General features: G+C 44.6%; 2 protein-coding genes across 2 annotated transcripts in view; one reads left to right on the forward strand and one right to left on the reverse strand.

Moving 5' to 3' along the window:
* The window catches only part of LOC140207250 (killer cell lectin-like receptor subfamily B member 1B allele C), a 119574-nt gene that overhangs the window by 79615 nt on the left and 16643 nt on the right, over window positions 1–23316 (reverse strand). The window lies entirely within an intron of this gene.
* Window positions 21470–23316, forward strand: part of LOC140207251 (C-type lectin domain family 7 member A-like) — a 37964-nt gene continuing 36117 nt past the window's right edge. Inside the window, exon 1 of the mRNA XM_072275695.1 lies at window positions 21470–21590. Within this exon, the coding sequence (XP_072131796.1) occupies window positions 21506–21590 (85 nt within the window). The 5' untranslated portion in view covers window positions 21470–21505. The remainder of the gene's footprint in view (window positions 21591–23316) is intronic.

Raw genomic sequence — 23316 nt, forward strand, 5'->3', positions numbered from 1 at the left:
ATGAGAAGGTTGTAGATAGTAGCTGCAGGGAGGTGGTTACACCAAAGGAGCAAAGGACCCCAAATTGGGTCACTGTCGGGCGAGGGAAGAGGAAAGGGCAGGCAGGGAGGGTTCTCCAGTGGTCATTCTCCTCAACAACAAGTGTACCGCATTGGATACTGTTGGGGGGATGACTTACCTGGGACAAGCTGCAGTAGCCGGATCTCTGGTACTGAGTCTGACACTGCAGTGCAGCAAGGAAGATCGAAAAAGAGGAGAGCGGTAGTGATATGGGACTCGATAGTTAGAGGTGCAGTTAGGACGTTCTGTGGTCGTGACAGAGAATCTAGGATGGTTTGTTGCCTCCCGGGTGCCAGGGTCAAGGATGTCTCTGATCGCTTGCATGACGTTCTGAAGTGGGAGAGTGATCAGCCAGACGTCGTTATACACATCAGTATCAATAGCGTAGCAAGGAAGAGTGCAGAGTTCCTGGAGAGTGAGTATAGAGAGCTTGGTAGGAAGTTGAAAAACAGGACTTCAAGGGTGGTAATCTCAGGATTGCTACCTGTGCTACGTGCCACTGAGGGTAAGAATAGGATGCTCTGGAGGATGAACAAGTGGCTGAGGAACTGGTGTAGGGGGCAGGATTTCAGATTTCAGGATCATTGGGAACTCTTCTGGGGCATATGGGACCTGTACTAGAGAGACGGGTTACACTTGAACTACAGGGAAACCAATATCCTTTCAGGGAGGTTTTTTAGTGTTATTGGGGAGGCTATAAACTAGATTTGCGGGGGGATGAGAACCAGAGTGCCAGAGCTGACAGTGTGGCTGGTGTGAAAATAAATGATGCTAAAAGTTCAAGAAAATCCGCGAATAGAAAGGTTGTGAGTGATGGTAAAAATCGTCCGAGGTGTATATATTTCAATGCTAGGGGTATTGCGGGGAAGTCGGATGAGTTGAGGGCGTGGATTGACACGTGGAATTACGACGTTACAGCAATTAGTGAAACTTGGCTACAGGAGGGGGAAGAACTGCAGTTTAATATTGCAGGGTTCCGATGTTTCAGATGTGATCGAGACAGAGGAACGAAAGGTAAGGGAGTAGCATTGCTTGTTAGGGAAAATATTACAGCAGTGCTCAGGCAGGACAGATTACAGGGCTTGCCTACTGAGTTCTTATGTGTGTACCTGAGAAACAGGATAGGTATTACAACATTAGTGGGATTGTATTACAGAACACCCAATAGTCAACGAGATTTGGGAGAACAAATCTGCAGAGAGATAGCAGGCAACTGCAGGAAACATAAATTTGTGGTGGTAGGCGATTTTAATTTTCCATATATTGATTTGGACTCCCATACTGTTAGGGACCTAGATGGTTTAGAGTTTGTAAAATGTGTTCAGGAAAGTTTTCTAAATCAATATTGAGGGACCAACTAGCGGGGATGCAATATTGGATCTCCTGTGAGGAAACGAGTTAGGACACGTGACGGAATTCTGTGTAGGGGAACACTTTGGTTCCAGTGATCATAACAACATTAGTTTCAACTTGATCATGGAGAAGGATAGATTTGGTCCTAGGGTTGAGATTCTGAACTGGAAGAAGGCCAAATTTGAAGAAATGAGGAAGGATCTAATACGCGTGGACCGGGACAGGTTGTTCTCTGGCAAAGACGTGATCGGTAGGTGGAAAGCCTTCAAAGGAGAAATTTTGAGAGTGCAGAGTTTGTATGTTCCTGTCAGGATTAAAGACAAAGTGATTAGGAATAAGGAACCTTGGTTCTCAATGGATATTGCATCTCTGATAAAGAATAAGAGGGCTTTGTATGACATGTATAGGAAACAGGGAGTGAAACAGGTGCTTGAGGAGTATAAGAAGTGCAAGAAAATACTTAAGAAAGAAATCAGCAGTGCTGAAAGAAGACATGAGGTAGCCTTGGCAGTCAAAGGGAAGGATAATCCAAAGAGTTTTTACCGGTATATTAAGTGCAAAAGGATTGTAAGGGATAAAATTGGTCCTCTTGAAGATCAGAGTGGTCGGCTAAGTGCGGAACCAAAGAAAATGGGGGAGATCTTAAAAAGTTTTTTTTTTTTTTTTTCCCGTCTGTATTTACCAAGTAGACAGCAATATTTTAAATTTTTCTGCCATGGGCCCTGCAATTTCAACACTAGTTTCCTTCAGGGTCCGAGGGAACAGTCTGTCAGGTCGCGGAGATTTATCCGTTTTCCTCATGACAGTAAGCACCTCCTCCTTTTCAATCTGTACAGTTTCCATGATCTCACGACTTGTTTCCCTCAATTCCATAGATTTCATGGCATTTGCTTTCCTCACTGCCGATCCAACTTGTCGGTTAACCTTTAGGGTGTCCTGCACGAGGACACCCAGGTCCCTTTGCATTTCCGATATTTGATTCTTTTTCCCCCAATCTAAATAATAATCTGCCCGATTATTTATTTTTCAAAAACGTACAGCCGTACATTTTCTTCGAAGAAAATATCAAGGCCTTGCATTGTAATGGTCATTGAGGGAGCTAATGATTTGTTTTAAAATGTGAATTCGAAGTCCACAATCACTTGCCTGTAACTAATTTACTCTGTGTGACTGAAATGTGCCTCGCAACCGAGATCTAAAAATAACTGCATCTGTCCTTCTTTGTTCTGAGAATTTCTAAGTGTCTGCGTTTGAGCCAGCTGGCCTGCTATATGCTTTGAGATCTAACACTTCAGTTGCTGCTCAAGAACATATTTTTGCGGCTTCGCTGAAAATGCTCGACAAATGTTCAAATAAGGAATTATCTGGTCATACAATGTCCTGAGTCCCGTGACCTTTACTTCAGTAAAAAAAAATCCAACTATGTGTCTCTAGTCACGTACAACTGATGTATAAATATGACTGAGTTTTCTTGTTTGAGGGAGTTCCAGGATCCCGCTTTTAGGTGCTGGACTCCCCATGATATCATGTGACAAATAAAGAAATTTCCACGGCATTCTCCCTCCGGGTCCGAGTATTCCTTTCCCGCGACAATTTCCTGATATAGTATCTCATCTGCCATTTGTTTGCCCACTCTCCAAAACTGACCATGTCCCTCTGCAACTTTTCCGTTTCTTCAACACCTCCTGCTCCTCCACCTGTCTTGGTGTCATCAGTAAAATAGACACCCCTCCGAAGATTATTACCACCACACGTATAACCATATAACCATATATCAATTACATCAGGGAAAGAGGCCATCTCGGCCCTTCTAGTCCGTGCCGAACGCTTACTCTCACCTAGTCCAACCAACATGCACTCAGACCATAACCCTCCATTCCTTTCCTGTCCATATACCTATCGATTTTGTTCCTTAAATGACAATATCTAACCTGCCTCTACCACTTCTACTGGAATCTCGTTCCACACAGTTACCACGTTCTCAGTAAAGAAGTTCCCCTTCATGTTACCCCTAAACGTTTGCCCTTTAACTCTCATCTCATGTCCTCCTGTTTGAATCTCCCCCTACTCTCAATGGAAAAAGTCTGTCCCCGTCAATTCTATCTATTCCCCTCATAACTTTAAATACCTTTATCATGTCCCCCCTCAACCTTCTACGCTCCAAAGAATAAACACCTAACTTGTGCAACCTTTCTCTGTAACTCAGGAGATGAAACCCAGGCAGCACTTTAGTAAACCTCCTCTGTACTCTCTCATTGTTATTGACATCTTTCTTATAATTCGGTAAACCGACTGTACACAATACTCCAAATGCGGACTCACAAATGCCATATACAATTTCAAATTTACATCCCAACTCCTGTACTCAATGTTTTGCTTTATAAAGAACTGCATACCAAAAGCTTTCTTCACTCCCGTATCCACATCAGGTTCCACCTTCAGGGAACATGCACCTTTATTCCTAGTTCCCTCTGCTCTACTGCATTCTGCAGTGCCCTGCCATTTCTCATGAATTCCTATTTTGATTAGTACTACCAAAATATAGCACCAAATTCAGCAATAAACTCAATCTTCCATCTTTCGATCCACTTCTAAATGATCAAAATGTCACTGCAAGCTTTGAAAACTTACTTCATTGTCCAAACTCTACCTTTCTTAGTATCATCTGCATATTTACTATTCCAATTTACCACAACATCTTCCAGATCATTAATATATATGACAAACAACATTGGACCCAGTACAGATCCCTGAGTCACAACACTAGACACCGTCCTCCAATCTGACACACAGTTATCCACCACCACTCTCTGGCGTCTCCCATCCAGCCACTGCTGAATCCATTTTTCTACTTCAATACTAATACCTAACGATTGAACCTTCCTAACTAACCTTCCGTGTGAAACCTTGTCAAAGGCCTTACTGAAGTCCATATAGACAACTCCCACCGCTTTACCCTCATCAACTTTCCGAGTAACCTCATCAAAAAAATCATTAAGATTTGTCAAACATGACTTCCCACGCACAAATCCATGTTAACTGTTCCTAATCAGACCCGGTCTATCCTGGTTATTATATATACCATCTCTAAAAATACTTTCCAGCAATTTACCCAACACTGACGACAAACTCACAGGCCGATAATTTCTAGGTTTAATATTAGAACACTTGTTTTAAGCAATGGAACATCATGAGCAACACGCCAATCTTCCGGCACCATCCGCTTTTCAAATGACATTTGAGGTATTTCTGTCAGAGCCCCTTCTATTTCCACACTAACTTCGCTCAAGGTCCTATGGATAATCCTGTTCGGACCCGGAGACTTATCCACTTTTATATTCCTAAAGAGTGCCCGTAATTCCTCTTTTTAATCATTACTTCCCATAACTAGCCCTTGTTTCCTTTGCCTTGCACAATTCAATATCCTTCTCCTTAGTGAATACCAAAGAAAATAAGTTGTTCAAAATATCCCCCATTTCTTTTGGCTCCGCACATAGCCGCCCACTCTGATTCTCTAAGGGACCAATTTTATCCCTCATTATCCATTTGCTATTATTATAACTGTAGAGCCCTTTTGGATTTATTTTGAACTTACTTGCCAAAGCAGCCTCATATCTTCTATTAGCTTTTTCTAATTACTACTTAAGATTCGTTTTACATTCTCTATATTACTCGAGCACCCCATTTACTCCAAGCTGACTATATTTATTGTAGATCTTTCTCTTTTTTTCCGAACCAACTTTCCAATATCCCTTGAAAACCATGGCTCTCTCAAACTTTTAACCTTTCCTTTCAACCTAACAAGAACATAAAGATCATGTACTCTCAAACGTTCACCTTTAAATAACCTCCATTTCTCTATTACATCATTCCCATAAACAAATTGCCCCAATCCACTCCTTCTAATTCCTTTCCCATCTCCTCAAAGTTAGCCTTTCTACAATCAAAAATCTCAACCCTGGTGCAGTCCTATCCTTCTCCATAATTATATTGAAACTAATGGTATTGTGATCACTGGACCCGACGTGCTCCCCAACACATACCGCCGTCACCTGCCCTATCTCATTCCTTAACAGGGGATCCAACACTGCCCCTTTTCTAGTTGGTACCTCTATGTATTGCTGCAAAAAACTGTCTTGCACACATTTTACAAACTCCAAAACATCCAGCCCTTTTACAGAACGGGCTTTCCAGTCAATGTGTGGAAAATTAAAATCCCCCACAATCACAACCTTGTGCTTACTACTATCTCCTCACAAATTTGCTCCTCCACTTCTCGCTCCCCATTATGCGGTCTATAATGCACCCGTATAAGAGTCACCACACCTTTCCGATTCCTCAATTCCACCCAAATAGCATCCCTAGACGAGTCCACTAATCTATCTTGCCGGAGCACCACTATTATATTTTCTTTTACAAGCAATGCAACACATCCCCCTTTTTTCCCTCCTATTCTATCAAACCTGAAGCAAAGAAATCCAGGAATATTAGTTGCCAATCGTACTCCTCCTGCTACCATGTTTCACTAATAGCTACAACATCGTATTTCCAGGTATCGATCTATGCTCTAAGCTCATCCAACTTTCTTACAATGCTCCTAGCATTTAAGAAAATCTCCACCTCTTACTCTTCTGTGTATCCCTAATTGTGCAAAGGTCGTTGTTCTCTATTTTTCCTTTTCTTCTTTTTCCCCTATACCTTCGGTCTGAGTGTTCCCGTACTCTGTCCCCTGTCTATCCTCCCTCACAGACTCCCTACTAGCTTTGTCTATTTGTGAACTAACCTGCTCCCTCCTAGTATTTTCAATTTGATTCCTACCACACCCACCCTCCAACCAATGTAGTTTAATATCTCCCCAGTAGCCTTCGCAAATCCCCCCGCCAGGATATTGGTCCCCCTAGGATTCAAGTGCAACACGTCCTTTTTGTACAGTTCACACCTGCGCCAAAAGAGGTCCCAATGATCCATAAACTTTAAATCGTTCCCCCTGCTCCTATCCCTCAGGCACACATTTATCCTCCACCTCATTGCATTTCTACTCTCATTGTCATGTGGCACAGGCAGTAATCCCGAGATTACTACCTTTTCTATCCTTCTTCTCAACTCCCTTCCGAACTCGCTGTCCTATCCTTTCAGGACCTCTTCCCTTTTCCTACCAATGCTATTGGCACCTCTATGTACCACGACCTCTGGCTCCTCTCCCTCCCATTTCGAGGAGAAATTTATTCCGGCCCCCTGGCGTCGGCCGATGCCGACGTCCTGGGGTTCGGCCGAGGAGAAGATTCAAAAAACACACGTCCTAGCTGAAAGTGGGACTGATGTTTTTTTAAAGGAAGGCTACCGCTAAGAAGACTAGCTGCAGTAGTCGGATCTCTGACACTGAGTCTGGCTCTGCAGTGCAGAAGGGACGGTGGAAAAAGAGGACAACGGTAGTGATAGGGGACTCGAACATTAGAGGTGCAGATAGGAGGTTCTGTGGTCGTGACAGGGAATCGAGGATGGTTTGTTGCCTCCCGGGTGCCAGGGTCAAGGATGTCTCTGATCGACTGCATGACATTCTGAAGTGGGAGGGTGATCAGCCAGATGTCGTGCGTGCACATTGGTACCAATGACATAGCAAGGAAGAGTGAGGAGGTCCTGGAGAGTGAGTATAGAGAGCTTGGTAGGAAGTTGAAAAGCAGGACCTCAAGGGTGGTAATCTCAGGATTGCTACCTGTGCTACGTGCCAGTGAGGGTAAGAACAGGATGCACTGGAAGATGAAGAAGTGGCTGAGTAACTGGTGTAGGGGGCAGAGGCAGGATCACTGGGACCTGTTTTGGGCAGGTGAGACCTGTACAAGAGAGACGGGTCACACTTGAACTACAGAGGGACCGATTCCTTTCAGGGAAGTTTGTTTGTGCTATTGGGGAGGCTTTAAACTAGATTTGCAGGGGGATGGGAACCAGAATGCCAGAGCTGACAGGGTGGCTGGGGTGAAAATAAATGATGCTAAAAGTTCAAGCAAATCCGCTAATAGGAATTTTGTGAGTGGTGGTAAAAATCTTCTGAGGTGTATATATTTCAATGCTAGGAGTATTGCGGGGAAGGCGGTTAGGTGAGACGGCGTGAATTGACACGAGGAATTATGACGTTATAGCAATTAGTGAAACTTCGCTACAGGAGGGGCAGGACTGGCAGCTTAATATTCCAGGATTTCGATGTTTCAGATGTGATCGAGGTAGAGGAATGAAAGGTGGGGGAGTAGCATTGCTTGTTAGGGAAAATATAACAGCAGAGCTCAGGCAGGACAGATTAGAGGGCTTGTCTACTGAGTCCTTATGTGTGGAGCTGAGAAACAGGAAAGGTATGGCCACATTAGTGGGATAGTATTAGAGACCACCCAATAGTTAACGAGAATTGGAAGAGCAAATCTGCAGAGAGATAGCAGGCAACTGCAGGAAACATAAAGTCGTGGTGGTAGGGTACTTGAATTTTCCATACATTGATTGGGACTCCCATACTGTTAGGGGTCTAGATGGTTTAATGTTGGTAAAATGTGTTCAGGAAAGTTTTCTAAATCAATATATAGAGGGGCCAACTAGAGGGGATGCAATATTGGATCTCCTGTTATGAAACGAGTTAGGACAAGTGACGGAAGTCTGTGTAGGGGAGCACTTTGGTACCAGTGATCGTAGCACCATTAGTTTCAACTTGATCATGGACAAGGATAGAGCTGGTCCTAGGGTTGAGATTCTGAACTGGAAGAAGGCCAAATTTGAAGAAATGAGAAAGGATCTAAAAAGCGTTGATTGGGACAGGTTGTTCTCTGGAACACATGTGGTCCATGGGAAGCCTTCAAAGGAAAATTTTGATTGCAGAGTTTGTACGTTCCTGTCAGGATTAGAAGCAAAGTGAATAGGAATAAGGAACCTTGGTTCTCAAGGGATATTGCAACTCTGATAATGAAGAAGTGGGTGTTGTATGACGTGTATAGGAAACAGGGAGTAAATGAGGTGCTGGAGGAGTATAAGAAGTGCAAGAAAATACTTAAGAAAGAAATCAGGAAGGCTAAAAGAAAATATGAGGTTGCCTTGGCAGTCAAAGTGAAGGATAATCCAAAGAGCTCTTACAGGAATATTAAGAGCAAAAGGATTGGTAGGGATAAAATTGGTCCTCTTGAAGATCAGAGTGGTCGGCTATGTGCGGAACCAAAGGAAATGGGGGAGATCATAAATATTTTTTTTTTGCGTCAGTATTTACTAAGAAAACTGGCATGAAGTCTATGGAATTAAGGGAAACATGTAGTGAGATCATGGAAACTGTACAGATTGAAAAGGAGGAGGTGCTTGCTGTCTTCAGGAAAATTAAGATGGATAAATCCCCGGGACCTGACAGGGTGTTCCCTCGGACCTTGAAGGAGACTAGTGTTGAAATTGCAGGGGCCCTGGCAGAAATATTTAAAATGTCGCTGTCTACGGGTGAGGTGCCGGAGGATTGGTGAGTGGTTCATGTTGTTCCGTTGTTTAAAAAAGGATCGAAAAGTAATTTGGGAAATTATAGTCCGGTAAGTTTAAGGTCGGTAATATGTAAGTTATTGGAGGGAGTACTAAGAAACAGAATCTACAAGCATTTAGGTAGACAGGGACTTATCAGGGAGAGTCAAAATGGCTTTGTGCGTGGTAGGTCATGTTTGACCAATCTATTGGAGTTCTTCGAGGAGGTTACCAGGCAAGTGGATGAAGGGAAGGCAGTGGATATTGTCTACATGGACTTCAGTAAGACCTTTGACAACGTCTCGCATGGGAAGTTAGTTAGGAAAACTCAGTCGCTAGGTATACATGGAGAGGTGGTATATTGGATTAGACATTGGCTCAAAGGAAGTAGCCAAAGAGTGGTGGTAGAGAATTGCTTCTCCGAGTGGAGACCTGTGACTAGTGGTGTGCCAGAGGGATCGGTGCTGAGTCCATTGTTATTTGTCATCTACAACAATGATCTGGACGATAATGTGGTAAATTGGCTCAGCAAATTTGCCGATGATACAAAGATCGGAGGTGTAGTGGACAATCAGGAAGGTTTTCGGAGCTTGCAGAGGGACTTGGACCAGCTGGAAAAATGGGCCGAAAAATAGCAGATGGAGTTTAATACAGACAAGTCTGAGTTATTGCACGTTGGAAGGACAAACCAAGGGAGAACATACAGGGTTAATGGTAAGGCACTGAGGAGTACAGTGGAACAGAGGGATCTTGAATCCCGATACAAATTTCCCTAAAAGTGGCGTCACAGGTAGATAGGGTCGTAAAGAGAGCTTTTGGTGCATTGGCCTTTACTAATCAAAGTATTGAGTGTAAGAGCTGGAATGTTATGCTGAGGTTGTATAAGGTATTGGTGAGGCCGAATCTTGAGTATTATGTTCAGTTTTGGTCACCAAATTACAGGAAGGATATAAATAATGTTGAAAGAGTGCAGAGAAGGTTTACAAGGATGTTGCCGGCACTTGAGAAACTCAGTTACAGAGAAAGGTTGAATAGGTTAGGACTTTATTCCCTGGAGCGTAGAAGAATGAGGGGAGATTTGATAGAGGTATATAAAATTATGATGGGTATAGATAGAGTGAATGCAAGCCGGCTTTTTCCACTGAGGCAGGGGGAGAAAAAAAACAGAGGACATGGGTTAAGAATGAGGGGGGGGAAGTTTAAAGGGAGCATTGGTGGGGCTTCTTCACACAGAGAGTGGTGGGAGTATCGAATGACCTGCCAGACGAGGTGGTATATGTGGGTTCTTTTTAACATTAAGAATAAATTGGACGGATACATGAATGGGAGTTATATGGAGGGATATATCCCGTGTGCAGCTCAGTGGGACTAGACAGAAAATGGTTCGGCACAGCCAAGAAGGGTCAAAAGGCCTGTTACTGTGCTGTCGTTTTTCTATGGTTTCTGTGGTTTCTTTGTAAGATAAGGAAAGGAGGAACTGCCGAGAAAATTCTAAACACCGGTGAGCGCTGTAGGTAAGCTTTTGGGGGAAGTAAGTGAGTGCGCGGCGTAACAGTGTTAAACCCAGCAGTGAGCGATCATTGTGTATCGAGTGTGTGTACAAAGAAACTTTGTGTTGTCTTAACTGAAATTTAAATCCTAAACAGGTAAAACAGGAAGTGCGAGCAGTCGATAGCGCTGATCCTGCGAAGAAACCGAAGAGTTCAGGAGGTAACAGGAAGCCTTTGAACACTCAACTACAGGTAGGTAAAGAAAAAGACCGACAAAAAAAAAGATGAGAAAGATAAAACGGCACCGCCAGCAAATAGGAGACTCCTTTGTCCCGCCGGGATCTCCGGTGGATATGGTAATCAGAGAGACCGCAGATGATAGCTAGACGGTGACATACAGCAGTGATTTGTATGAGTGGTCACATGGGGATTGGCTGCCTGGGGGATGTTTCAATTTGAGACCAATCCAGTACTGGGAGGACGCCACCCTAAGTGGGGACGGCGACCCAAATTGGGATCCTAATTACATGCTAAGTCGTTTTAAACGACGGAAGTTGGTGGCTAAAAGACACCAACCTCCAACGAGAAATGAGATACAGCAGCCTGAAACAGAGAAGACTGAGGCTGGAGCGAAAGCTGTCACGGGACTTAATCCCCAACTCTCCATACCGGCAAGTGACCCATTGGCACCCAGTACTGAAATAGACTATTAAATAATGACTCTGACTGCCTTCGGAAGACCCGCACCACTCCTTACAAACCCCCATACCAAATGTTCAGGCATCTGACACCCCCAGCGGAGCAGACATCACTGTAACGAGAGAAGGGTCTCAGGAAAGTGTCCACAATCAGTATCCAGGTCCTGCCTTATCCCCATAAACTTTGATTCCGCTATCTTTAAGAGCTCTATCCATCTCTTTCTTGAGAGCATCCAGAGACTTGGCCTCCAAAGCCTTCTGGGGCAGAGCATTCCATATATCCACCACTCTCTGGGTGAAAATGTTTTCCTCAACTCCGTTCTAAATGGCCTAAGGAATCTGGAGCAGCAGCTGGATAACCCTCGACTCATAAGGGAGAATGAGGCAGTCATAGATGAGATCTACCAGGAGGTAGTCACACCTAGGCTGTCGGACGCAGGTCGTTGGGTGACATTCAGAGGGGGGAAAGCGAAGGTGAGCAGACAGGTAGTGCAGAACACCCATGTAGCCATTCCCCTGAATAATAAGTTTACCGTCCTGGATACTATTGGCGGGGACGACCGATCAGGTGTGAGCCACGGTTGCAGGGCCTCCGGCACTGAGTCTGACCCTGTGGTGCAGAAAGGTGGGACGGAGAAGAGGAGAGCTGTCGTCATTGGAGACTCTTTTGTCAGGGGAGCAGACAGGAGATTTTGTGGACGTGAGAAGGACACCCGCATGGTTTGTTGCCTCCCGGGTGCCAGGGTCCGGGATGTCTCTGATCGGGTGCACGACATCCTGGTACAAGAGAGAAAGCAACCAGAAGTCGTGATACATGTTGGGACCAACGACATAGGCAGGAAGAAGGATGAGGTTCTGAAGTGTGAGTTTCGGGAACTAGGCAGAAGGCTGAAGAACAGGACCTCAAGGGTGGCCTTCTCAGGATTGTTACAAGCGCTACGTGACAGTGATGGTAAGAATTGGAGGAGGTGGCAGTTGAATGCGTGGCTGAGGAGTTGGTGCAGGGAGCAGGATTTTAGATTTTTGGATCATTGGCATCTCTTCTGGGGAAGGTGGGACCTGTACAGATTGGATGGGTTGCACCTGAACTCGAAGGGGAGCAATATCCTTGCAGGTAGGTTTGCTAGCATGGTTCGGGAGGATTTAAACTAATTTGCGAGGGGGATAGGACCCAGAGCGATAGAGCAGTGAAAAAAGTGCATGGAGTAAAGCCAGATCTAACATATAGAGAGGCTTTGAGGAAAGAAGCAGAACAAACGGTGTAAAGACAGTAAGGTAGAAGGGCTGAAATGTGTGTACCTCAATGCAAGAAGCATCAGGAACAAAGGTGATGAACTGAGGGCTTGGATACATACATGGAATTATGATGTAGTGGCCATTACAGAGACTTGTCTGGCACCATGGCAGGAATGGATTCTCAATATTCCTGGATTTCAGTGTTTTAAAATGGATAGGGAGGGCGGAAAAAGGGGAGGAGGGGTGGCATTACTGGTCAGGGATACTATTACAGTTACAGAAAGTGTGGGTATTGTAGGAGGATCCTCTTTTGAGTCAATATGGGTGGAAGTCAGGGACAAGAAAGGAGTAGTTATTCTGTTGGGGGTGTTCTACAGGCCCGCTGGTAGCAGCAGAGATACAGAGGAGCAGATTGGGAGGCAGATTTTGGAAAGGTGCAAAAATAACAGGGTTGTTATCATGGGTGACTTTAACTGCCCTAATCTTGATTGGCACCTGATTAGTTCGAACGGTTTTGATGGGGCAGAGTTTGTTAAGGGTGCCCAGGACGGATTCCTGTCACAGTATGTGGACAGGCCGACCAGGGAGAATGCCATACTAGATGTAATATTAAGTAATGAACTGGGTCAGGTCACAGATGTCTCACTGGTTGAGCATCTGGGGGACAGTGACCACCGCTCCCTGGCCTTTAGCGTCATCATGGAAAAGGATAGAATTAAAGAGGACAGGAACATTTTTAATTGGGAAAAGGCACATTATGAGGCTATAAGGATAGAACTTGGGGGTGTGAATTGGGATGATGATTTTGCAGGGAAATGTATTATGGACATGTGGTCGATGTTTAGAGATCTCTTGCGGGATGTTAAGGATAAATTTGTCCCGGTCAGGAAGATAAATAATGGTAGGGTGAAGGAACCATGGGTGACAAGTGAGGTGGAAAATCTAGTCAGGTGGAAGAAGGCAGCATACATGAGGTTTAGGAAGGAAGGATCAGATGGGTCTATTGAGGAATATAGGGAAGCAAGAAAGGAGCTTAAGAAGGGGCTGAGAAGAGCAAGAAGGGGGCAAGAGAAGGCCTTGGCAAGTAGGGTAAAGGAAAACCCCAAGGCATTCTTCCATTATGTGAAGAAAAAAAGGATGACAGGAGTGAAGGTAGGACCGATTAGAGATAAAGGTGGGAAGATGTGCCTGGAGGCTGTGGAAGTGAGCGAGGTCCTCAATGAATACTTCTCTTCGGTATTCACCAATGAGAGGGAACTTGATGATAGTGAGGACAATATGAGTGAAGTTGTTGTTCTGGAGGATGTTGATATTAAGGGAGAGGAGGTGTTGGAGTTGTTAAAATACATTAGGACAGGTAAGTCCCCGGAGCCTGACGGAATATTGCCCAGGCTGCTCCACGAGGGGAGAGAAGAGATTGCTGAGGTCTGGCAAGGATCTTTATGTCCTCGTTGTCCACGGGAATGGTACCGGAGGATTGGAGGGAGGCGAATGTTGTCCCCTTGCTCAAAAAAGGTAGTAGGGATAGTCCGGGTAATTATAGACCAGTGAGTCTTACGTCTGTGGTGGGAAAACTGTTGGAAAAGATTCTTAGAGATAGGATCTATAAGCATTTACAGAATCATGGTCTGATCAGGGACAATCAGCATGGCTTTCTGAAGGGCAGATCGTGTCTAACAAGCCTGATAGAGTCCCTTGAGGAGGTGACCAGGCATATGGATGATGGTAGTGCAGTCGATGTGATCCATATGTATTTTACTGAGGCATTTGACAAGGTTCCACACGGTAGGCTTATTCAGAAAGTCAGAAGGCATGGGATCCAGGGAAGTTTGGCCAGGTGGATTCAGAATTGGCTTGCCTGTAGAAGACAGAGGGAGGTGTGGCTAGTGGTGTCCCACAAGGATCTGTTGTGGGATATCTACTTTTCGTGATTTTTATTAACGACCTGGATGTGCGGGTAAAACGGTGGGGTGGCAAGTTTGCAGACGACACAAAGGTTGGTGGTGTTGTAGATAGTGTAGAGGATTGTCAAAGATTGCAGAGAGACATTGATAGGATGCAAAAGTTGCAGATGGACTTCAACCCAGAGAAGTGTGAGGTGGTACAATTTGGAAGGGCAAACTCCAAGGCAGAGTGCAAAGTAAATGACAAGATACTTGGTAGTGTGGAGGAGCAGAGGGATCTCGGGGTACATGTCCACAGATTCCTGAAAGTTGCCTCACAGGTGGATACGGTAGTTAAGAAAGCTTATGGGGTGTTAGCTTTCCTAAGTCGAGGGATAGAGTTTAAGAGTCGCGATGTAATGATGCAGCTGTATAAAACTCTGGTTAGGCCACACTTGGAGTACTGTGTCCAGTTCTGGTTACCTCTCTATAGGAAGGATGTGGAAGCATTGGAAAGGGTGCAGAGGAAATTTACCAGGATGCTGCCTGGTTTAGAATGTATGCATTATGATCCGAGATTAACGGAGCTAGGGCTTTACTCTTTGGAGAGAAGGAGGATGAGAGGAGACATGATAGAGGTGTAAAATATAATAAGAGGAATAGATAGAGTGGACAGCCAGCGCCACTTCCCTAGGGCACCACTGCTCAATACTAGAGGACATGGCTTTGAGGTAAGGAGTGGGAAGTTCAAGGGGGATATTAAAAGAAGTTTTTTACTCAGAGAGTGGTTCGTGCGTGGAATGCATTGGCTGAGTCAGTGGTGGAGGCAGAGACACGAGTGAAGTTGAAGAGACTACTGGACAGGTATATGGAGGAAATTAAGGTGGGGGCTTATATGGCAGGCAGGGTTTGAGGGTCGGCACAACATTGTGGGCCGAAGGGCCTGTACTGTGTTGTACTATTCTATGTTCTATGTTCTATATGCCAGTCCCGCCATCTCGAGAATTAACCTTGTGAACCTACGCTGCATTCCTTCAATAGCAAGAATGTACTTCCTCAAATTTGGAGACCAGAACTGAACACAATACTCCAAGTGTGGTCTCACCAGGGCCGTGTACAGCTGCAGAAGGACATCTTTGCTCCTATACTCAATTTCCCTTGTTATGAAGGCCATCATGCCCTTAGCTTTCTTCACTGCCTGTTGTGCCTGCATGCTTGCTTTCAGTGACTGATGTACAAGAACACCTAGATCTCGTTGTACTTCCCTTTTTCAGAACGTCACTCTATTTAGAGAATAGTCTGGTGGTTCTTACCACCAAAGTGGATAACCCCACATTTATCTATATTAAACTGCATCTGCTATGCATCCGCCCGCTGACTCAGTCTGTTCAAGTCACCCTGCATTCCCATAACAACCTCCTCACATTTCACACAGCCACACAGCTTTGTGCCACTTGAAAATTTGGTAATGTTACTTTTAATCCCTTCATCTAAATTATTAATGTATATTGTAAGCAGCTGCGGTACCAGCACTGGACCCCGCAGTACCCAACTGTTCACGGTCTGCCATTCCAAACGAGACCCGTTATCGCTGCTCTTTGTTTCCTGTCAACAAGTCAATTGTCAGTCCATCTCAGTATTCTGCCCCAAATACCATGTGCCCTAATTTTGCCCACTAATCTCCTATGTGGGACTATATGAAAGGATTTCTGAAAGTCCAGGTGCACTATATCCACTGGCTGTCCCTTGTCCATTTTCATAGTGTATACTCAAAAAATTACCCGATTCAAGCACGATTTCCCCTTCGTAAATCCATTAGTACAGGGACTGAAGGAAATCTTGGCGTTCCAGTAGAAATTGCATATCCCCTAACAATCTCAGTATTCTGGTATAGTGGAAAGAGCAAACGGGAAAATAAAAGCGGCTTTGACAAATATTTGTCAGCAAAACGGTCTCGGGCGGCCAGAAGCAATGCCCTCAATAATGTACACGATGTGAAATTGGAAGGATAGAAATACAGGACTTACTCCTCATTAAATATTGATGGGGCGGCCGATGACAGCAGGAACTAAGCCTCCCATGACCACAGAAAAAGTAGTACCAATATGCAATGATAAGAAAGTACTGAAATACGCACAAGCATTGCGTCAGGGGGCAGGGAAATTGTATGAGAGGGTCCGGCAAGCCCAGGCACCTTTAACTGAAGGTACGGGCATCTGTTAACACGGCAGACAGAATAAATGTGAGATAGGTGGATAAAGACTCTTTCTCTCCCGGGCCGATGACGACCCATACAGTGTTAAGGTGACCGAGAAACCTGACTGAACACATGCCAGCAGGCGCAGATTGCACCACGACAAGGACGATATGAAACACCGAACAGGTCACATCTTCCCCGAGAGAGAGGGGAACGGCTCTGAGAACCAAGAGCAAAGTGTAACTGAGAGACCGGGACATAAATTTATTTTAACCTGCACCTCATGTTACATACATGGTGACTGATTATTAACAAAATATATGCTCAATAGAGGACTCACATGAAAGGAAGTAGTGGTGATAGTCTATTTGGGGGTGGGACTGATTGATTACCTAACAGCGTCGGCGGGCAAATACAAAGAAAGAGGAAAGTGGAGAAGAAGTATTAGCCTAAGAAGGAGGGATCTGTCCGTTAGTAGGGAAAGAATGTTGCACCTGTATCCCCGATGACTCTGAAAATATAACTGATCAGCACATAAAAGTGAAGATAGAGGAGATTAGAAAGATAGGGAAACAGTTCAAGAATTTTGGTCCGGTGAAAAAGCAGTGGGAGATAATAAAGGGTTGGTTTTCTGGCTGGGGAAGCTGGGTAACGCATTGGAATCGTTATAGTGGCGATGATATGTGTTTTGGGGTGCTGTGTATGCTCAGCACTGCAATTCAGCTGTTATCAATAAATGAAAAAGAGCCTTGTCTGGCCCTCAAGGTGTCCCTATGGTACCCCGAATGATGAAAGCCAGCAAGGAACATTGGTGGGGAGAAGAGCTGTTCCCAGGCAAGGAGAGACCCTTCTCCTTATGAGGAGGAGGAGAAATTACCCCAGTAAAAAGTGTTAATCTAGAAGATTAACAAGGAGGGAACTGTGGAAGAAAATATCGAGGCCTTGCATTGCAATGGGCATTGGGGGCTAATGATTTGTCTTAAAATGTGCATTCGATGACCACAATCATTTGTCTGTAACTAATGTACTATGTGTGACTGAAATGTGCCTCGCAACTGAGATATAAATATAACTGCATCTGTACCTCTTTGTTCTGAGAATTTCTAAGTGTCTGCGTTCGAGCCAGGTGGCCTAATATGTGCTTTGAGAAGTAACACTTAAGTAAAATGTGTTTCAGCTGAATAACATATTTTTGCTACTTCCCTATTCTGTAGCATTCTCTGAAAATGCAAGACAAATGTTCAAATAAGGAATTATCTGGTCATACAATGTCCTGAGGCACGTGACCTTTACTTCAGTAAAAAAAAAAATCCAACTAAGTGTCTCTTGTCACGTACAATTGATGTATAAATATGACTGAGTTTTCTTGTTTGAGGGAGCTCCAGGATCCCGCTTTTTGGTTCTAGGCTCCCCATGATGTCATGTGACAAATAAAGAAATTTCCACGGAACTCTCCCTCCAGGTCCGAGTATTCCTTTTCCGCGACAATTTCTCAACATAGTATTTCATCTGCCATTTCTTTGCCCACTCTCCAGAACTGACCATGTCCCTCTGTACCTTTTCCGTTTCTTCAACACTTCCTGCTCCTCCACCTATCTTGGTGTCATCCGTAAAATAGGCACAACTCCGAGATTATTACCACCATACACATGTAGCCATATAACCATATATCAAATACAGCACGGAAAGAGGCCATATCGGCCCTTGTAGTCCACATCGAACGCTTATTCTCACCTACTCCCACCAACATGCACTTAGCCAATAACATTCCATACCTTTCCTGTCCATATATCTATCCAATTTTTCTTTAAATGACAATATCGAACCTGCCTCTACCACTTGTACTGCAAGCTCGTTCTACACATCCACCACCCTCTGAGTAAAGAAGTTCCCCCTCGTGCTAGCCCTATACTTTTGCCCCATAAATCTCAACTCATGTTCTCTTGTTTGATTCCCCCCTGCTCCCTTACACAACCCTTCTATTGTGACATTACATGAACTTTTAACATCATTTAATTCCCCGCTCCACTATCTGGTCTGGCACTCTGTTTTCCATCCCCCTGCAAATCTAGTTTAAACCATCCCCAATAGCAGTAACAAACCACCCTGCAAGGATATTGGGTCCCCTTGTAGTTTCGGTGTAACCCGTCTTCTTGTACAGGTCCCACGTGCCCCAGAAGAGGTCCCAATCATACTGAACTCTGAAACTCCGTCCCCTACGCTAGTACCTCAGCCACGTGTTAATCCGCCACAGCATCCTATTCTTTCCTTCACTGTCACGTGGCACATGTAGCAATCCTGAGATTAACACCCTTCAGGTCCCGCATTTTAACTTCCTACCAAGCTCTCTATACTCACTCTTCAGGACCTTCTCTCTCTTTCTTCCTACGTCATTTTGTACTATGACATCTAACTGTTCACCCTCCTACTTTAGAATACTCTGCAAGCGATCAGAGACATCCCTGACCCTGGCACCCGGGAGGCAGCAAACCATCCGGGAGTTTCTGTCACGACTGCAGAACCTCCTGATGGTACCTATATCTATCGTGTGCTCTATCACTACCGCTCCCCTCTTTTTCCACACTCCCTTCTGCACTGCAGAACCAGACTCGGTGCCAGAGATCCGGCTGCCACAGCTTGTCCCAGGTAAGTCATCCCCCTCAACAGTATTCAACTCGGTATACATGTTGTAGGAATTTCATCCAACTCTGCTCTACCGTCCCTCTATCTAGATTACTTTTCCATTCGACTTGGGCTGGTTCCTCTCTCATACCACTGTAATTTCCTTTGTTCTACTGAAATATTCATACACCTGGCAGTAGCTTCTCCTTTTCAAATTTGAAACTGAACTCAATCGCCTCAGGTTCATTACACAGCCCCCAATCCAAAACAGCTGATCCCGGTGGGCTTATGGAAAAGTTGCACCAAAAATCCATCCCTTGGGCATTCTATAAGCTCACTATCCTGAGATCCAGTACCTTCCCGACTTTCCCAAACCACTTTCATATTAAAATCCCCTATAATTCTCTAGAGAATTTCCTTCTGACACGCTTTTTGTATTTCCAGCTGTAACTGGTAGTCCACATCCCTGCTGTATTTTGAAGGCCGGTTTATAACTGCTATTAGTGTCTTTTTACCCTTGCCATTTCTTAACTTCACAAAGAAGTTGAGAAGCAGGACCTCAAAGGTAGTTATCTGGGGATTACTGTCTGTGCCACCTGACAGTCAGCATAGGAATAGAATGACGTGGAGGATAAATGAGTGGCTGAGGGATTGGAGCAGGGGGCAGGGATTTAGACTTCTGGATCACTGGAAGCTCTTGTGCAACAGGTTGGACATGTACAAAAACGAGGGGTTGCACTTGAAGCCGAGAGGACCAATCTCCTGTCGGAAAGGTTTGCTAAGGTATTGGGGAGAGTTTAAACCAGAATTGCGGGAGGTTGAGAACCAAACTGAAGTGACGGAGGAAGGAGAGATTGGCTCACAAGCAGAGAAAGCTTAGAGACAGTGCGAAAGGGAGGATAGGCAGATGATAGAGAAAGGACTCGCTCTGGTCGGTGGCTTGAGATGTATCTAAATTAACGCGAGGAGCGCAGGAGCATAAAGCATGGATCAGCACTTGGAACTACGATATTGTGGCAATGACAGAGGCTTGGATGGTGCAGGGGCAGGAACGGCTACTTCAGGTGCCAGGCTGTAGATGTTTGAGGAAGAACAGAGAACGAGGCAAAAGGGGTGGGTGGTGGCACTGTTGATCAGAGATAGTGTAACGGCTGCAGAAAAGGAGGAAGTCATTGAAGGGTTGTCTACGGAATCTCTGTGAGTGGAAGTTAGGAATAGGAAGGGATCAATAACTCTAATGGGTGTTTTTATATACAACCCAATATTAACAGGGACATCGAGGAGCAGATACGGAGACAGATTCTGGAAGAGAGTAATAATAGCAGGGTTGTTGTGGTAGGAGATTTTAATAACCCAAAATAATGATTGGCATATCCCTGGAGTGAAGGGTTTAGATGAGGTAGAGTTTGTTAGGTGTGTTCAGGAGGGTTTGTTGACATAATATGTACGTAGGCCCACAATAGCAGAGGCTGTACTTTATCTGATATTGGGAAATGAACCTGGCCAGGTGTCAGATCTCTAAGTGGGAGAGCATTTCCGAGATAGTGATTACAATTCTTTCTCCTTTATCACGACATTGTCGAGGGATAGGAACAGACAAATTTGGGAAACGTTTAAATAGAGTAATGGGAAATATGAGGCTTTTAGGCAGGAATTTGGAAGACAAATTGGAAACAGGTGTTCTCGGGGATACGTAAGGAAGAAATTTGGCAAATGTTCAGGGGATAATTGTTTGTAGTTCTGAACGGGTAAGTTCCAATGAGACATGGATTGACTGTTAAGGTACAAGTTCCGTGGTGTACAAAGACCGCTGTAAATCTACTCAAGAAGAAAAGAGGAGCTTATGAAAGATTCAAAAAACTTTCCAATTGTTTTTTTTTTTAATTTAAATAATCTCTTTGAGGAACTGGAGGGATGAGTTAGCAAATTTGCTGATGACACAATGGTTAGGGGTGTTATGGATAGCGTAAAGGTCTGACAGAGGTTACTGCGGGATATTGATCGAATGCAAATCTGGACTGAGAAATGGCAGATGGAGTTCAAACCAGATAAGTGTGAGCTGGTTCATTTTGGTAGGTCAAATATGATGGCAGACTGTATCATTAATGGCAAGACTCTTGGCAGTGCGGAGGATCAGAGGGATCTTGAGGTCCGAGTCTGCAGGATACTCAAAACTGCCTGGCAGGTTGACTCTGTGGTTAAGACCTACCATACGGTGCATTGGTCTTCATCATTAGTGGCATTGGGTTTAGGAGCCGAGAGGTAATGTTGCAGCTATGTAGGGCCTCGGTCTACCGTACTTGGAGTACTGTGCTCAGTTCTCGTTGCCTCACTACAGGAAGGATGTGGAAACCATCGGAAGAATGCAGAGATGTACAAGGCTGTTGTCTGGACTGGGGAGCATGCCTTATGAGAATAGGTAGAGTGAAGTTGGTCTTTTCTCCTTGGAGCGACGGAGGGCGAGGGTTGACCTGATATCGTGCGGATAGTCAGATGCTTTTCCAGAGGGATGAAATGGCCAGCACGACAGGACACAGTTCAGAGGTGTTTGGAAACAGGTACAGAGGAGATGTCAGAGGTAAGCTTGTTTTTAATGCAGAGTGTGGTGAGTGCGTGGAATAGTCTCCCGGCGGCGGTAGTGGAGGCGGAAACGAAGGATAGATCTGGTCCTAGGGTTGGGTTTCTTAACTGGAAGAAGGCCAAATTTGAAGAAATGAGAAAGGATCTAAAAAGCATGGATTGGGACAGATTGTTCTCTGGCAAGGATGTGATCGGTAGGTGGGAAGCCTTCAAAGGAGAAATTTTAAGAGTGCAGAATTTGTATGTTCCTTTCAGGATTAAAGGCAAAATGAATAGGAATAAGGAACCTTGGTTCTCAAGGGATATTGCAGCTCTGATAACGAAGAAGAGGGAGTTGTATGACATGTATACGATGCAGGGAGTAAATAAGGTGCTTGAGGAGTATAAGAAGTGCAAGAAAATACTTAAGAAAGAAATCAGGAGGGCGAAAAGAAGACATGAGGTTGCCTTGGCAGTCAAAGTGAAGGATAATCCAAAGAGCTTTTACAGGTATATTAAGAGCAAAAGGATTGTAAGGGATAAAATTGGTCCTCTTGAAGATCAGAGTGGTCGGCTAGGAAATGGGGGAGATCTTAAATAGTTATATTTATTTTATTTATTTTTTGTTTTGCGTCTGTATTTACTAAGGAAACTGGCATGAAGTCTATGGAATTAAGGGAAACAAGTAGTGAGATCATGGAAACTGTACGGATCGAAAAGGAGGAGGTCTTTGCCGTGTTGAGGAAAATTAAAGTGGTTAAATCCCCGGGACCTGACAGGGTGTTCCCTAGGACCCTGAAGGACACTAGTGTTGAAATTGCAGGGGCCGTGGCAGAAATATTTAAAACGTCGCTGTCGACAGGTGAGGTGCCGGAGGATTGAAGAGTGGCTCATGTTGTTCCGTTGTTTAAAAAAGGATCAAAAAGTAATCCGGGAAATTATAGGCCGGTCAGTTTAACGTCTGTAGTAGGTAGGTTATTGGAGGGAGTATTAAGATGCAGAATCTACAAGCGTTTGGATAGACAGGGACTTATAAGGGAGAGTCAACATCGCTTTGTGCGTGGTAGGTCATGTTTGACCAATCTATTGGAGTTTTTCTAGGAGTTTACCAGGAAAGTGGATGAAGGGAAGGCAGTGGATATTGTCTACATGGACTACAGTAAGGCCTTGGACAAGGTCCCGCATGGGAGGTTAGTTAGGAAAATTCAGTCGCTAGGTATACATGGAGACGTGGTAAATTGGGTTAGACATTGGCTCAATGGAAGAAGCCACAGAGTGGTAGTAGAGAATTGCTTCTCCGAGTGGAGGCCTGTGACTAGTGGTGTGCCACAGGGATCAGTGCTGGGTCCATTGTTATTTGTCATCTATATCAATGATCTGGATGATAATGTGATAAATTGGATCAGCAAGTTTGCTGATGATACAAAGATTGGAGGTGTAGTAGACAGTGAGGAAGGTTTTCAGAGCCTGCAAAGGGACTTGGACAGGCTGTAAAAATGGGCTGAAAATGGCAGATGGAGTTGAATGCAGACAAGTGTGAGGTATTACATTTTGGAAGGAAAAACCAAGGTAGAACATACAGGGTTAATGATAAGGCACTGAGGAGTGCGGTGGAACAGAGGGACCTGGGAATACAGATACAAAATTCCCTAAAACTGGCGTCACAGGCAGATAGGGTCGTAAAGAGAGCTGTTGGTACATTGGCCTTTATTAGTCAAAGTATTGAGTATCAGAGCAGGAATGTT

Source organism: Mobula birostris, chromosome 13, assembly GCF_030028105.1.
Source record: "Mobula birostris isolate sMobBir1 chromosome 13, sMobBir1.hap1, whole genome shotgun sequence".
In the NCBI taxonomy this organism is placed as follows: Eukaryota; Metazoa; Chordata; class Chondrichthyes; order Myliobatiformes; family Myliobatidae; genus Mobula; species Mobula birostris.